The 15,099-nt window shown below is 48.1% G+C and overlaps 1 protein-coding gene across 1 annotated transcript in view; it reads left to right on the top strand.

The window, feature by feature from the left end:
- LAMC2 (laminin subunit gamma 2) overlaps positions 1–15,099 on the top strand; it is a 52,072-nt gene that overhangs the window by 22,556 nt on the left and 14,417 nt on the right. Inside the window, exons 3-11 of the mRNA XM_087827591.1 lie at positions 1,374–1,509; positions 4,189–4,287; positions 6,630–6,766; positions 7,499–7,621; positions 8,530–8,719; positions 10,955–11,067; positions 12,010–12,228; positions 12,824–13,006; positions 13,400–13,645. Coding sequence (XP_087683717.1) covers positions 1,374–1,509; positions 4,189–4,287; positions 6,630–6,766; positions 7,499–7,621; positions 8,530–8,719; positions 10,955–11,067; positions 12,010–12,228; positions 12,824–13,006; positions 13,400–13,645 — 1,446 coding nt within the window. The remainder of the gene's footprint in view (positions 1–1,373; positions 1,510–4,188; positions 4,288–6,629; positions 6,767–7,498; positions 7,622–8,529; positions 8,720–10,954; positions 11,068–12,009; positions 12,229–12,823; positions 13,007–13,399; positions 13,646–15,099) is intronic.

Here is a 15,099-nt window from a genome sequence, read left to right on the forward strand (position 1 = left end):
TTTTTAGGTAGGTGAGGTATATCTCTAGCCAGCTTCCACCTCATTGTTTGGCTTCCTCCTAAGTCCTTTCACAACAGCCCTGTCTCTTTCTTGGCATATGTGCATCAATTCAGGGAATTTTTGAGCCCCTTCTCTGTGCTGGGTGCTAGAGACTCAGCAGAGAACATGAGCTGAGCTCATCATAAGTAAGCAGGGCTAACTAAGGACTGGAGTAGGGAGGGGTGGGATGGGTATTTCAGACATGGGAATCAGAGAAGTGTTCTCTAGAAAAGTAATATTTTATCAAGACCTGAGTACTGAGAATGGGCCAACTTAGGGAAGTTCTGGGGCAACAGCCTTCCAGGCTGAGGGAGCAGCGAGTGCAAATGCCCTGAGGAGGGAAGCAGCTTCGCGCCTCCTAGGAACCGCGTGCAGAACCGGGGAGCTGGAGCTTAGTGGAGGGGGGTAGGGCATGAGGGGAGAGAGGCTGAGTCTTGTGGGCCGTGGTACAGAGTTTGCATGTTATTCTGCTTATAGAGGGACGCCACAGAGGACTGAAATGAATAATGGAATCTGAATTCCGTTTTTAAAAGAGCACTCTGGCTTTTGTGTAGGGACTGGAGCATAGGGAGGCAAGGATGGAGGCAGGAAGGAGGGGGGGGGTCCAGGTGAACTCGGGTGGCAGAAGGGGAGGCGGTGGGTTCCCGAGTGGCGCGTCTTGTTATCCTGAGCACCCCTGTCTTTCATCAGCATTCCCTCTGAGTGGACTCATTCGCAAGGAAGAGCATGTCTATAAAAAATGAATCATAGGGGGAGTACTCTGTGCACTACGCTGGGTAAGATGCATGGGTCCTTCATTCCTCTCAAGGAGTGATGCTCCAAGGACAAGAATTTCTACCCCTCCAGGTTGGCAGAGATTTGGGGGGTAAGAGGCTTTTTTGTCCTCTTAAAAAATCACACCATTCAAACACTAATTCTTAAAAGATGCCTTTTGCTTGCCAGAGATGAGAATGTGGCTCACTTTCTCATGTGTACTTGTTCCAGGAGGCCGACGCCCATTCACAAATGTCTTCTTCCTTGAGATCACGAGGAATTGACAAACTTCTTTTAAAAAGCGGTGGTTTACACACTACTTAGTGTTGCAGGAGGCAGGTAGATACACTAAAGTGCTTTCAGGAGTAATTCCCATACCTTTCCCTGGAGAAGAAATCCATGCTGTTAAAAATCTCCCCAGTGGGCAGATGCAAACTCAGATGCTGTGAGAATTGCCAGAGGCAGCAGGTGATGGCTGTTCCTTAGTATTTATTGTCCCCCATAGGTTGACAGTTGCTTCCTAACAGCGTATCAATTACATATTTCCTCTTCTTTCCTTTCCCTTACCTTGTTGGTTGCAGGTTCTCTTAGCCCTCGATGTGACAACTCCGGACGGTGCAGCTGTAAGCCAGGCGTGACAGGAGACAAGTGTGACCGATGTCTGCCAGGCTTCCACACACTCACTGACGCCGGCTGTACCCAAGACCAAAGGCTACTGTAAGCACCGCGCCCACCACTGACAATTATATTAACATTCATGCCCACTTACAGTTCCTGAGCACCTGCTGTGTGCCCAACACTGCTTTGAGAACTTCATGTGGGTTATCTCAGTTCACCCTCACAATAACCCTAAGAGGTTGGGATCACCCTTATGCTCATGTTAAAGATAAGAAACTTATTCCACGAGAGGTTAAATAAGTTGCCCCATGTTCCTGGTGAAGGTGGAAGTAATAGTCAGGCCCAGAGTCTTGGCTCAGGAACCCATGCTCTTCACCCTGACAGTTGCCCCCCTTTACATGAGCAAAGATGGAGGTAAAGAGTCTTCAAATTCTTACCTGGGACCTGTTTGAATTTGGGGTAGAGAACGTTTGTGTCTGACTTTAATCCTTAGTTTGAAGCAGCTCTGTCCCTCCTCACATTCTTTTCTGGAGGAAGGTGGAGCAAACATTATAAATCTCATAACCAGTCCGCACAGATGCAGAGCAGGCGGGGTGTTGGGGTGGCTTAGAGGACGGGAGCTTGGCAGTGAAGCCATGAGCTAGAAGGCTGCCTGCAGAGTAATCGCATCCCCACCGCCCACTTTTCTACCCCCTTGCCCATATGAGAACAGCTCCCCAGCCGTGCTTGGTGTGTCCCAATGACCAGTCTCAAGTTCTCTTTCCCTCTGGGCCTTTGCATAGATGGTTCTCTTCCAGCCTCCCTGCCCCCTTTTCGATGATTTTCAGAGACCCTTCCCTGGGCTCAGTCTCCTTTTTGTAACCCCTCTAAAATATGAAGTAGATTGTATCACTTCTCTGCTTGCAACCCTCTATTAGCTGCTTTTCCCATTCAGAATAAGTCCAGACTTCTCCTCAAGGCCAGTAGGGCCCTGCAAGATGCCCCCACCCTCTGCACCCTCAGTCATAGGCTCCCCCTCGACTTCTCACCACTCTCCCCCAGGCTCCCTGCACTCCAGCCACACCAGGCTTCCTTCCCTTCTCCAAAGGAGCCAAGCGTATGTGACCTCGACCTTGGCCTAGAGCACTGTCCCTTCCTCCAAAGCCACACAGAGCTTCCTGGGCTCCATGCCCCCTGCATCCGTCTCCTCACAGAGGCCTTCCCTGACCATTCCCCACTCCCTGTTCTGACTGTTGTTCTACTTCAGATCTCTTATTTTCTATATGTGCTTGTCTGTCTGTCTCTCCAACCTGCTTTATTGTCATTGCTGTTCACATATCCGCCCCACCTGAGACTCTCAGACAGCAGGGGTGTTTCCCATGTCTCAGCATCCACAGCACTTAGCAACCAGTAGATGTTGTATAATGTCCGTCAAAGGGTCTAGATAAGTAGTTTGGAGGTGCTGAGACAGGGAGGAGACCATGGGGATTAAAGGGGAAGATTGGCAAAGAAATCTTCAGGAAGCCTGACAGGACTTGGCACCTGGTTGGATGAGGAATGTAAGGGAGAGGTAGGAGTCAAATTCAAGTTTGGGCAGGATTTGGACGGGGTTATAGGGCAGTCAGAGGAGAAGCAGATCAGTTTTGGACCCACGAGATAACTACCTATAATTGTGTTCCAAACTGAGTGACAGAGACCCTTGCTTTGACTGTCGGGCACCAGAGCACTAGTGACCAGTCAAAGCACTTCTGCATGAGACAAGGAGATTGTACCAACATTAAATAATGCAGGACTTTATTAAGAAAGTCTTGCCTCCGCCAAAAAATAAGTCAGCCAAACTCAATAATTCCACTCAAGAGATATGAAACATAGAGCTGCCCAGAAACTTGTAAACAAATGTTCATAATTATTCATAATAGCTAAAAAGTGGAAACAACCTAAGTGTCCATTAGCTGATGAATGGGTAAACAAAATGAGAGATACCCACATGACAGGATTTTATTCAGCCGTGAAGAATGAAGTCCTGATATGGCATGACATGGATGACCCTCGAAAACATACTAAATGAAAGAAGCCAGACACAAAAGGCCACATATTATGAGATCCCATTTATAGGAAATGTACAGAAAGGCACATTCACAGAGACAGGAAGTTGACTAGTGGTGCCTAGGGCTGGGGTAGGAAACGGGGGATGATTGCTAAAGGGCACAGGGCTTCTTTTTGGAGTGATGAAAATCTTCTAAAATTGTGGTGATGGTTGTTCAACTCTGAGAATCTACTAAAAGCCATTGAATTGTACACTTTCAGTGGGTGAATCACATAGCATGTGAATTATATCTCAATAAAAGGGTTACCAAAGGAAAGAACTGAATGAACTACAATAGCAGATAGACAGAACTGGTCATGATGAAGGCAGACGCCATCGAATTAAACAATAGAGAAACAAATGATAATTTTTTTTTAAATGTCAACTGAGCTAAACAGTCAACCAAACTAAACAGCTTAGTGATGAGCTTGGTTTACATTCCACCACAAAGCCCCTCCTCTCTTTGGGAGTAGGTAGCAAACAGTTCATGGAGCAGCTGCCACCCCAGACCACAGTTTAGTGGCACCAGCGTAGACAAATGAGCCCATACAGGGTCGGCCAGGAGGGGCACAGACAAGGGTGCCGAGAGAGCCTCACTGAAGATGAGAGAGGCGCTCACGTCAGTGAATTGGCTGATGAGCACTTGATCTTTATGTGTATAGTTGTAAAGCATTTGGAAACACATCCTTAACTTCTGTTTTCTTCTTTCCCAGGGACCCCAAGTGTGACTGCGACCCAGCTGGCATCTCGGGGCCCTGCGACACAGGCCGCTGTGTCTGCAAGCCGGCTGTCACCGGAGAGCGCTGTGATAGGTCTGTGTAAATTGTGGCCCTACAGACACAGCAGGGAGAGGCCCTTGGCAATAGCATAGATCATCCTCTAGTGCAGTTATGGAAAAGGGACACTGAACAGACCTTCATCCTGTCCTCAAAAGCTAACCTTTAAAAAAATACAACTGAGCCTCCAATTCTCATTGGACTCCATGCTTTTGCTGTGGCCCCTTCTCTTCACTTGCACCACAGTAGAGGCCCAGGGCCCAAGTGAGTCACCTCGCCAGCTGGCTCCAAAGCCCAGGTGCTCAGATACAAGGTGTGTGCAGTGACGAGGTCACATGACTCAGCTTGCTCCCAGAAAAGGCCTGACCCAATTAAACATGTTGGGAAAATTCCAGTAAGAGGGAATATCGCAGTGTATGGCCATATTTAACCATGGTGTGCAGAAAAGGAACCGCCCAGGGATGGCATTGTGGCTGCATGCACACACATGACCGGGGGAGATGTAAGAGCCCGCCAGGCCCCGTGCCAAGCTTGGGCAGGTGGCCCCTTGGGGAGAGATCCACCCTCAGCTGCTTCAGTAGGACATTCCTTTCATACAAACTGCTCAGACTTAAAACTCAGCCCTCTCCTGAGATCCTGGCGAGCGGAGGGCTGTGGCATGGCCCCAGGGGTCAGGCTTCCTCCTCATTTTCTTACAAGGAAGAAAGCAGTTCTTTGGCATCCTGCCCAATCACTTCTACCTGGGCAGAGGAAATGCCAGACATTTCCGAGCTAGGGCTTCAAAGGGTTCTTTGCTACTGAGGTGGGGGTGGGGAAACGCAGCTTAAGGGTTAAAAGAGGAGTCACTTTTTGAAAACGTTTTTCATTTCAAAATATAACACAGAACTAGAAAGCCACATAAAACCGATATTGTCAACACCACCAATTATAGGAAATAAACCTTTGCTAAAAAATGAGCCATCCCAGTGACAACACCCTCCCTCCTTCCTGGAAGCAACCACTATTCTGACTTCTAGGGCGATTGATGGCTTCCTTACTCGTCTTCATAATTTATTATGCAAGTGCATCACTATAAACACTATCATTTAGTTTTGCCTGGTTCCCTTCACTTCCCTCCCTCCTCTCCCTCCTTTGTCATGTCCTCTCCGCCCTTTCTGGACTCCCTCCCTCCCACCCTTCTTTCCTTCCTTGTTTTTTAATTTCTTTTCATCTACAGGTTTCCTCCATGGAAACCATATGATTTTTTAAACCCTTGCTCTATAGAGAAAAAAAACCCACATGCTTATTTATTTACAGCTGTTCTCTGAAGCATCACAGCTAACTTGCTTTTCTGTGATTTTGCACAGTGAACATACTCCCGACTCATGGTCCAGTGGGTCAGACCACATGATTTAGAAACAGATGCACTTGCATTTGAATCTTGCCTCAGCCACTTACCAGCTGAATGATCTTGAACAAGCTTCTTAACCTCTCTTGGGCTCTTCATCTAAGGAAGTTGGAAATAACAATTCCTGTCTCATAGGGTTGCAGTGAGAATTAAATGAGAAAGCACACATTAGGTGCCTGGCAGATCATTTAAGTGCTAAATAAATGATGCCTGAGACTATCATTATTTCATGTAGAGGGATGTAGTAAACTTAAACAGAGAGAAAAAACAAGCCCTCCCCAACTTCCCCTGCCCTCTTCTCTGTCACCCCAACATCTGGGACTTGGGTGGCAGCTGTGGTTCTCAGAGAAGCCACTGGACTGCTTGAGCTGGGAGAGAGGTGGACTCCAGCCTACACTTTGCTTTTGTAGAGAGTCTCTAGCCATCCTTTGTCATATCCTCACCTGCCCCTTTCCCTGGTGGGCCAGAGCCCGGTACAAGGGGCAGATATGATGGGCAACACCTAGTGATCTGGTCTGGGCAGGGGGAGTAAGGGGGCGCAGTACAGCTGAGTGGGTGCTAGGGCTGGAGCATTAGCTTTGCTTTCCTTTCCTGGCCCCTACCTCCCACCCGTTTATCCCCATTAAGCCCTTGGTCCACGATGAGCCCAGCTCTGCATAGCCCTGCCCACCCCATCCCATGTTGCCCATGTGACCTCCACTCAATTACTCATCAAGAATGGGAAATATCACTAAGCTTTCAAACCACCAAGTCAAACATGATTCTGTTCTACCAGAGGGAGGGAAAGTGGATGTGCCCCATGTTCTGTCACTGGGGGGCTGTGATTGTCCCCCGGTGGTCTGGGAGCGGGGATGGCATGTACCACTCAGTATTTACCACCTCTGGGAATGAATAGGGCTGGGAGGAGAGGAAGTAGAAAAGATCAGTCATTGTCTACATGGAATAAGAAATAACCTATAATATTGTCCTGATTTCTGAAATGCCACTGCAGGTGTCGACCAGGTTACTATCACCTGGATGGAGGAAACCCTGAGGGCTGTACCCAGTGTTTTTGCTATGGGCATTCAGCCAGCTGCCACAGCTCTGCGGACTACAGTGTGCATAAAATCACCTCTGCCTTCCATCAAGGTAAAGTATTGTTTTCTAGAATTTCTGTTTTTAATGTTGTATAGGGCCCTCTGCTTACAGATAACCACCTGACTGTACAGTATTTTTACAGGGCAATAAAGCAACTCTGGTATCTTGAAAAAGTTATAGCTGAACAGGTTCCTCTTACCAGTGTATGAATAACTGAAAAGAATCACTAAAAAGAGACCAGGTTTTCGTCTCCCTGCGTTTCCCATCCCCATCTGTTTCAGAACCACAAAGAATCATTCATTGGATTTGAGGGGGGTAATGAGCGCCTTCCTGGAATTCACATTCACTGATAATACTGCTTTCACATGCATTAAATGAGTTAATTTATGTGGCATTAGTTCCCAAGCTACAAAGCACCATAAAAATACGGGAGATTGAGATTCCAACTCTGAATTTCTCTTTGAACATACTGGACCCTCTTACCTCACTAAGACACTGTTTGAATAAAATAATGTTCCAAATTACAGCCAGATGAAAACGTGCTCTCTTCTTACAAGAGACTCAAAGACAAGAAGTCAAAGCAGCTGTGGGTGGGAGCAGATGAGGTTGAGACCCAAGCAGAGAGGTGCCTGGGAAGTTTTGAGGATTGTACATGAGTGTGGAAATATTAATTGAACCCTACTTGCTACTCACTGCTAGGACTTTTTGGCAAGCAGGCCTCGCCTTGTTTATCTCAGTAGATGGGTTGTCTGAATGCAGAGTGGGGTTTTTTTTGTCTTCCAGATGTTGAAGGCTGGAAGGCTGTCCAAAGAAATGGGTCTCCTGCAAAGCTCCATTGGTCACAGCGCCACCGGGACGTGTTTAGCTCTGCACGACGATCGGACCCTGTGTATTTTGTAGCTCCTGGTGTGTATGGCGTTTGTCCTGTAGAAGCCAACTTATAAGACTAGGAAGTCGGGATAGAAGAATGAAGTTGGAGAATGGAAACCATGTCCCTTAGTGCTCAGGGCAGCATTATCTCCAGACGACTGTTGGGGTTTCAGCCCAATTTGACAAAGTCGTGGCACAATAGAGCAGAACTGGGCGTCCAGGCAGTCAGACCCTGGATGAGGTTCCTACTTTAATCAAAGGGGAAGTGTCTAGGTGTCCCACCAAGACAAGATATAGGGACTGTGGCCAAATCTGTGGGCCTGTTGAGAAGCAGATGGAAAAGCAAAAACAAGGCATTTCTCAAAGCTGTAAGCCCTTGTAAATTTAAAAAATACATATTAGTCAGTGGTATAGAAAAACTGGATGGAAAAGCTCTGGTGAGAATTCTAATCCTAGTCATGTCTTTAGCTGATACGTGATTCCTGGGTGAGTTGTCCTCATAACCTTTCCAAACTTCAGTCTTATCAACTGTTAAATGGGAATCACAATGCTACCTCCAAGAATTATTGCCATCAAATGTGGTGATGTTTGTGAAAACATTCTGTAAACTCTAAAGCATTAGGTAACGAATGGCACTATTGCCAGTATACTTGGTATCTTAACACACTGGTCTGTCACAGGGCCATGTCATGAATCATCTAATAGCTGGAATTGTCTGGTAATGAGGCCCTTTTAGCATTTCTGTAACTAACCAGCCTTTGTAGCCCATAGCAGCATGGCATGTCCAGTGCCATGAACTGGCTCTTCCAAAGGGTGGTTTGGGGCAGGGTGGTGGGTGGGTAATATAGGACTCCAACAGAAATGGCCAACAGTGCAAACTGGCTCAGTTGTTTGCTTCTCCAGTTTCACGGCTGATCTCAATCTCTTCAAATTCTATTTCACAGCCAAATTTCTGGGGAATCAACAGGTGAGCTATGGGCAAAGCCTGTCTTTTGACTACCGTGTGGACAGGGGAGGCAGACACCCATCAGCCCACGACGTGATCCTGGAAGGTGCTGGTCTCCGGATCACAGCTCCCTTGATGCCACTTGGCAAGACACTGCCTTGTGGGATCACCAAGACTTACACATTCAGGTAAGAAGAGAGACTAGAAGTGGGTTGAATAGAACAAGCTGTGATTACAGTCCAGTTCCTTCATTCATTCAATCATCATTTGTTCATTCAACGAGCTTTTTTGAGCACCTTCTATGTACCAGCCATGGTGTTAAGTGCTGAGATAGGACATGATTCCTGCCCTCAAGCCCCTGACAGGCTAAATGAGAGGGGAAAATAAACAAATGGTTACAGTGCAGCTTATAAGACAGATAAGGCGCACACGGGGGTTTTGAACACACATAGGCACAACTCACCCACAGTGGAGTTATCAAGGAAAGTGTCTCAAGAAGATGGGACAAGTGCAGAGCAACTCTCTAAGGAAAGAAAAGGGGAAGCGTTAACAAGGCAGAGAAAATATGCTTGAGGAAGGTTTGTGATTTAGGGAATTCCAAGTAGTTAAACATGAGTGGAGCATGGAGTAGGGGAGAGGAATACACTGAGAAGTGAGGTCAGAGAAAGAGGCAGGAGTGAGCTCACAGATGGCCCTGCGTATATTTAAGGGGGGTGGCTCATTGCCATGTGGAATGGGGATTCTGAATGGTGGGAACAGAGAGGTTGGGGAAAGGGGTTGTGGCTTCTAAGTGCTTAGTACTGATTAGAAGCTTGGAAATCAAGATGAAGAAATATGGTCTTTGCCCTCCAAAAGTTCATGGTCCAGTAGGAATATAACATGTCAAAAGGCAAACATAATATAGTAGGAAAATGGCTTCAGTGGTGTGCATGTTCATGGGGACTTGGGAGCCGAGGAAAGAGTGCCCGATGCTGCCTGGAGGAGTCACAGAAAGCTCCACAGAGGAGGCAACATGTGGGCTGAGAATAGAAGGAAGCACAGGACTTTCCCAGGGACAAAACCAAGACAACCCGGACATGTCAATATATGTGGGGGTGGGAAGGGCATAATACAGGGGGACTTGGCAAGAGATATTTATGGCTGCTACACAGCATGTATAGGGGAGATGGACAGATAAGGTGGAAAAGACTTGAAAAGGACCTGCATGGTGGTCCTTACATGTCACGCCACGGTACTGAGATCTTGTCCATGCTTGTAAGATAATGGAAAGCTTACTGCGACTTTGGAGGCCGAGAAGTGGTACGACCAGGTGTGAAGGTTGGGTGCAAATGCCATGTGGAGGATGGTTCAGATGAGGTCCTTACCTGGACCATCAGAACACACGCACAGTGGTTTAAGGGACAGTTGCTAGAGGCCTCACCCAGGGCAGTGGTAAGGGAAGTAGAGTTAGAAGACCCACAGCACACACGCAGTGTGCCCTTCAGTAACCGAGTGCAGCTTATTCCAAGGGTACACACACAGCTCTCCTACCTGGAATACCCAGTCCCACCTTCTTGGCTTGGTGCACTTACTCTTTGAGGTTCAGTTTATAGGCTCTTCCTTTGTGTTAGCCTTCCAGAATCCCAGATGAAGTTATAGTCACCGCGTGGGTTTCTGTGGCATCCTGTACATACACGCGTTAGAGCACTCGCTGCATCGTGTCATAAGTACTTGTTTACCTCCCAACTCCCCTGGCTGGATGCTGATCACCTCACCCCAGTGTCTCTGTGTCTTCCATCCTAATATCACTTCTGGCCCAAATCAAGTGCACAGTTAACTGTTGTTTAACAAATCACTGAATGAAACAAAAGGGTTGTTCCTGGAAGAACTAATCCAGGAAAACAAACAAAAAACCATAAAAAAGAATAGTTCAGGGGCTGGTGGTGTGATGCAATGAGGCACTATGATGCCAAATTAAGATGCATTAGATGTAGAAGGTGGAAACTGACTTTGGAAAAGAGTAAGTGAAATATGCTCAGATAACAAATTATTTAAACAACAAAAATGAAAATGAAGGGTAGCTCTTGAGGATCAGAGCTTCTTGAACTCAAGGATGTTTCTAATATTAGGTTTTGCATGACCAAGAATAGAATGTGGTCTCAAAGGACTTGGACCAGCACTGGATGCCATGAACCCTGGAACTCGGCTTCCTACGCTGGGATGTCCTCCATCACATCCTGTGGGGCTTATACTTTCCACGGAGTGAGAAAGCTCCACCTTTGTGCCTACAAGGATGTGGTTACTGGTCCTTTGCCCCCTCTCTAAGCGGGACTGTGAAGGGGCTTGGCTGTTCCCACATTCCTGGACATAATTTGTATCAGATATACAAATCATAAGATTTGAAAAGAGTTGTATCTTTAAGCCTTTGGCTTTAAATCTTGCAGATTAAATGAACATCCAAGCAGTAACTGGAGGCCCCAGCTGAGCTACTTTGAGTATCGGAGGTTGCTGCGGAACCTCACGGCCCTCTGGATCCGAGCTACCTACGGAGAATACAGTAAGTGACTAGGAGAAATGAATTTTCCTCTTCTTAGGTTTTCGTTTCATTTGCTTCAGCTCTCTAAGGTTCAGCCACCCAAACAGGTAGATAAACTACTTGAAGGTTTCACTATAGAGTCTCTATGTTGAATTTTTCGATTCTAGAAGAAGTTATTAAGAAGGAATGTTTCTCTCAAAAGAGGTCAGCACCGATGAAGAGTGAATGATGCCCCTTCACTAAAAGAGTCTCCAAATTTAGATGGCAGCTGATGATTGGCAGATAATCTACAGCAAACGGGCACACTCGCTTAGCTAGGAAACGGCACCTGTGACACAGCCCCCTGTTCCTTGGGCAGCTTTTCCTTTGGGATTGTACTCGGTGCTACCATGTTCGGACATCGCCGTGTATTCTGTTTGTTCCTTTTATTGAACTTCACACGTTGGGTCCTCCTAATCCCTTTTGGAGTTAGCTAAGTGAGAGTTCCTTCAGCTTTTTCGCACCCATGTAAAAAGGAAGCAGGACCACATGCGCCATTCCCACGTCCCTGATGCAGCGAGTAAAGCAGGGCGTAGAAAGTGTTTCCTAACCACTTACTGAATGTTTCCCATGTGCCAGGCACATGATAACACATGCACGCATGGTCCCATTAAATTTTCACAGCAAACACAGGAGGTAGATCACACTGTTGCTTCAACAGTTGAGGAGACACATTCGTGCAAAGGTTATGTGACTTGCTCAGTTTACACTGCTTGGGAGGGTAGAACCAGAATTTAAACTCTGATTTTTCTGACCCCAGAGCCTGTGTGTTCAGTCACGACAGACTGCTGTGCCCCCAGGCGTGGCATCGTGAGTGAACACCACCTATAGTAGTGAGTTAGGAAAGACAGAATCTGAAGAGAGGCCTGACTCGATCTTTGGAACTTGCCGCTTGCTCCGTCTAACCTGTTCTTTCTACTGCAGGTACTGGGTACCTGGACAACGTGACCCTGATTTCAGCCCGCCCCGTCTCCGGAGCCCCGGCACCCTGGGTTGAACAATGTGTATGTCCTGTTGGATACAAGGGCCAGTTCTGCCAGGATTGTGCTTCTGGCTACAAAAGAGACTCAGCCAGACTGGGACCTTTTGGCACCTGTATTCCATGTAACTGCCAAGGGGGAGGGACCTGCGATCCAGACACTGGTGAGTGAAATGAACACCTGGGCCAGGGGGCTGGGCACAGCCAGGAGCCTGGGGTCTCCCGTGGGTGAGCTAGGCCCCTGCAGGAAAGGCTGTGCCTGGACTCCCCTCGGGGATGGGAGAGGGTTAGGAAAGCCGGCCACAGTCGGGGAAGATGGGCACGGTGCTCCGCAGGGTTGTGGGAAAGGTGCTAGGTTACAGGAAATGGCTGTCCATGTTCAGGGCTGGTGGGGAGGTGGTGTGGTGTCGAGTTGCGAGAATTGTATGGGGAGATCAAAGGCAGTGTCAGGGCCTGGATGAATGTGGTGTCAGGCCGTGGAGGGGGCAGGGGAGCAGTGTGAGGCTTTGGAGCGCAAAGGAAACGTGTGTCTGCATAGCCTGGGGGAGTGAGGGTGAGACTCAGGTCCTCGGCCTTGTTTCCAGTGGCTCCTGGGGCAAAGGTGGGTGCCAGTGCTCCCACACGCTGAAGAAAGCGCCTCAAAGGCGGGCTTTGAGTTACTAAGCCCTGACCCCCCGGGCAGCACCCGTATTACAAGAAGTCTAGTGGAGTTTTACTCTGCTCATGTCTCTGCTTCTCCACGCTTCCTCTGCCTCCCAGGAGACTGTTACTCGGGGGATGAAAATCCTGACATCGAGTGTGCCGACTGCCCCCTCGGGTTCTACAACGATCCGCAGGACCCCCGAAGCTGCAAGCCCTGCCCCTGTCGCAATGGGTTCAGCTGCTCGGTGATGCCTGAGACAGAGGAGGTTGTGTGCAATAACTGCCCCCTTGGGGTCACCGGTAAGGCCCGCGCCTGCACCACCCTGCCCCCTGTCCCAGTGCCGTGAATTCACAGACCAAGCTTCTATTCCAAGGAATTTCCAGGGAATTATAGTTCCTTAGGGTTTATCTAAATGGACTCATTCTAAAGATAAGACAGTTTCGATGCCCGAGAGATGAAGTGGGTTGAGGAAGAGCTGGGTACACAGGGAAGGAAACATCCAAGCTGTCTTAGGAGGTTTGTAATTAGGAGATGACGTTTTCAGACAAAATACATGATTTAGCTCAGTTTTTAAAAATGAACCAAGGTAAAGAAGGAAAACGTAGTCTGTCTGTTGGTGAATCTGAAAGAAGAGTTCATTTGTCCTCGCTGCCTGTGGATGATCCCTGGGCTTGACCCATTGTTCCTTCCAGGTGCCCGCTGCGAACTCTGTGCCGAGGGTTACTTTGGGGACCCCTTTGGGGAACGTGGCCCAGTGCGGCCTTGTCAGCCCTGTCAGTGTAACAACAACGTGGACCCCAGTGCCTCCGGGAACTGTGACCGCTTGACAGGCAGGTGTCTCAAGTGCATCCACAACACAGCCGGCGTCCACTGCGACCAGTGCAAAGCAGGCTACTTCGGGGACCCCTTGGCTCCCAACCCAGCGGACAAGTGTCGAGGTAGGACTGTGTCCCCAAATAGGTGTGTGTGTGTGTGTGTGTGTGTGTACACATAAGCTTGCTGGTGTGTGCACATGCAAGAACGTACAAATCAGCAAGGACAACAGCAGGTAATATCGTGATGCTACTTCGGTTTCCCTGACCAGCTGGCCCATGAGCAGCCCAGGCTCGTGGCCTGTCAAAGGCCTTAGACTGGTTTCCCCTGTAGAGACTGGAAGACAGAGCTGGCGGACGTCAAGTGGGTAAAGCTGGGTGGGAGAAGTGAACAAAGTCAGGCTTACATTCCTAGGTGGAGATAACGTGGGGCCATATTCGCTGCCAGTTCCAAGGCTGGTGGGCAGGGAAGTGGCTGCCACGCCTGTTACAGAAGAGCAATAAATGACTGGCCACTAAGCCTGAACAAACTGAGGTGGGGAGGGGAGGGGGTTGTAAAGTGGTTTGACACTCTCTCAGGAAGTCAGAGTAATTGATGTATAGAAAGGTTAACAGTCAGAACGTCTCCTAGAGGGGCTCAGCTTCAAAGCAGCAGCTCTCAGGAGCATTCCTAATGCTGCTTCAGATCAAAGCACAAATGTGCAGACCGGGCCCCTGGCTTAGCCCTTCTTTCAAACCTCTGCACAGGTGCCAGTCAAAGGCAAGTTCAGTTCTAAGGAGCTGGCCTCACCACAGGCTCACCCTTGGTCACAACAGTCTCGGACCACGCCTGGTGCCCAGACCTTAGGAGCTTGTTTATTACAAGGTCCAGAGTAGCTTTGGGGGCCCGGATTGGAGGACTCCTGATTCCCCAGGAGGTCTGCAGGGAGCCCAGTGCCTCCCATTGACATCAGAGTGTCCACCCCTGGAAATGCCTGAGGACCTCCATGAAACCCGGGCTTCTACCCAGGGGCACGAATCCTACCTGCCCTGACCCCAACTTGTGGGCTTGCTGTGATGTGCTAGAAAGCACCACATGATAGGAAAAGCCCACATGACATTGGCAGTACTGAGTTCAAGTCCAGTTTTTTAACATACCTATTGTATTATTCTGAGTCTGCCAATTAATTTCTCTGAGCTTCAGTTTCCTTATATGGATGAATAATATTTAACTCAAAGTGGTTGCAAAGATAAAATAGCATAGAGAAAGTATATTGTCAACTATATAATTCTAGTTATAAGAGGCCATTAAGAGGGATTTCACTGGCTTTGGACCATACCTTTCTTCACTCAGCTCTCTTTTGTGAAGCACCTACCAGGTACCCGATGTGGAGCTTGATATTAAGGTTAAAATGGTGAATAAGTCAGTCCCAGCTGCCAAAGAGCACTTATACTAATAAGGAAGACACAAGTACGTAAGCAAATAATGACAGTACAGTTGGATATGTGATTATTACTGTATGCTGAGGATTTTGTGAGCACCGAAGATAGAGCAACCCAGAGAACCACTGTACCCCTGTGAGAATGATGCCTCACCCTCT

Source organism: Miniopterus natalensis, chromosome 19, assembly GCF_054644295.1.
Source record: "Miniopterus natalensis isolate mMinNat1 chromosome 19, mMinNat1.hap1, whole genome shotgun sequence".
In the NCBI taxonomy this organism is placed as follows: domain Eukaryota; kingdom Metazoa; phylum Chordata; class Mammalia; order Chiroptera; family Miniopteridae; genus Miniopterus; species Miniopterus natalensis.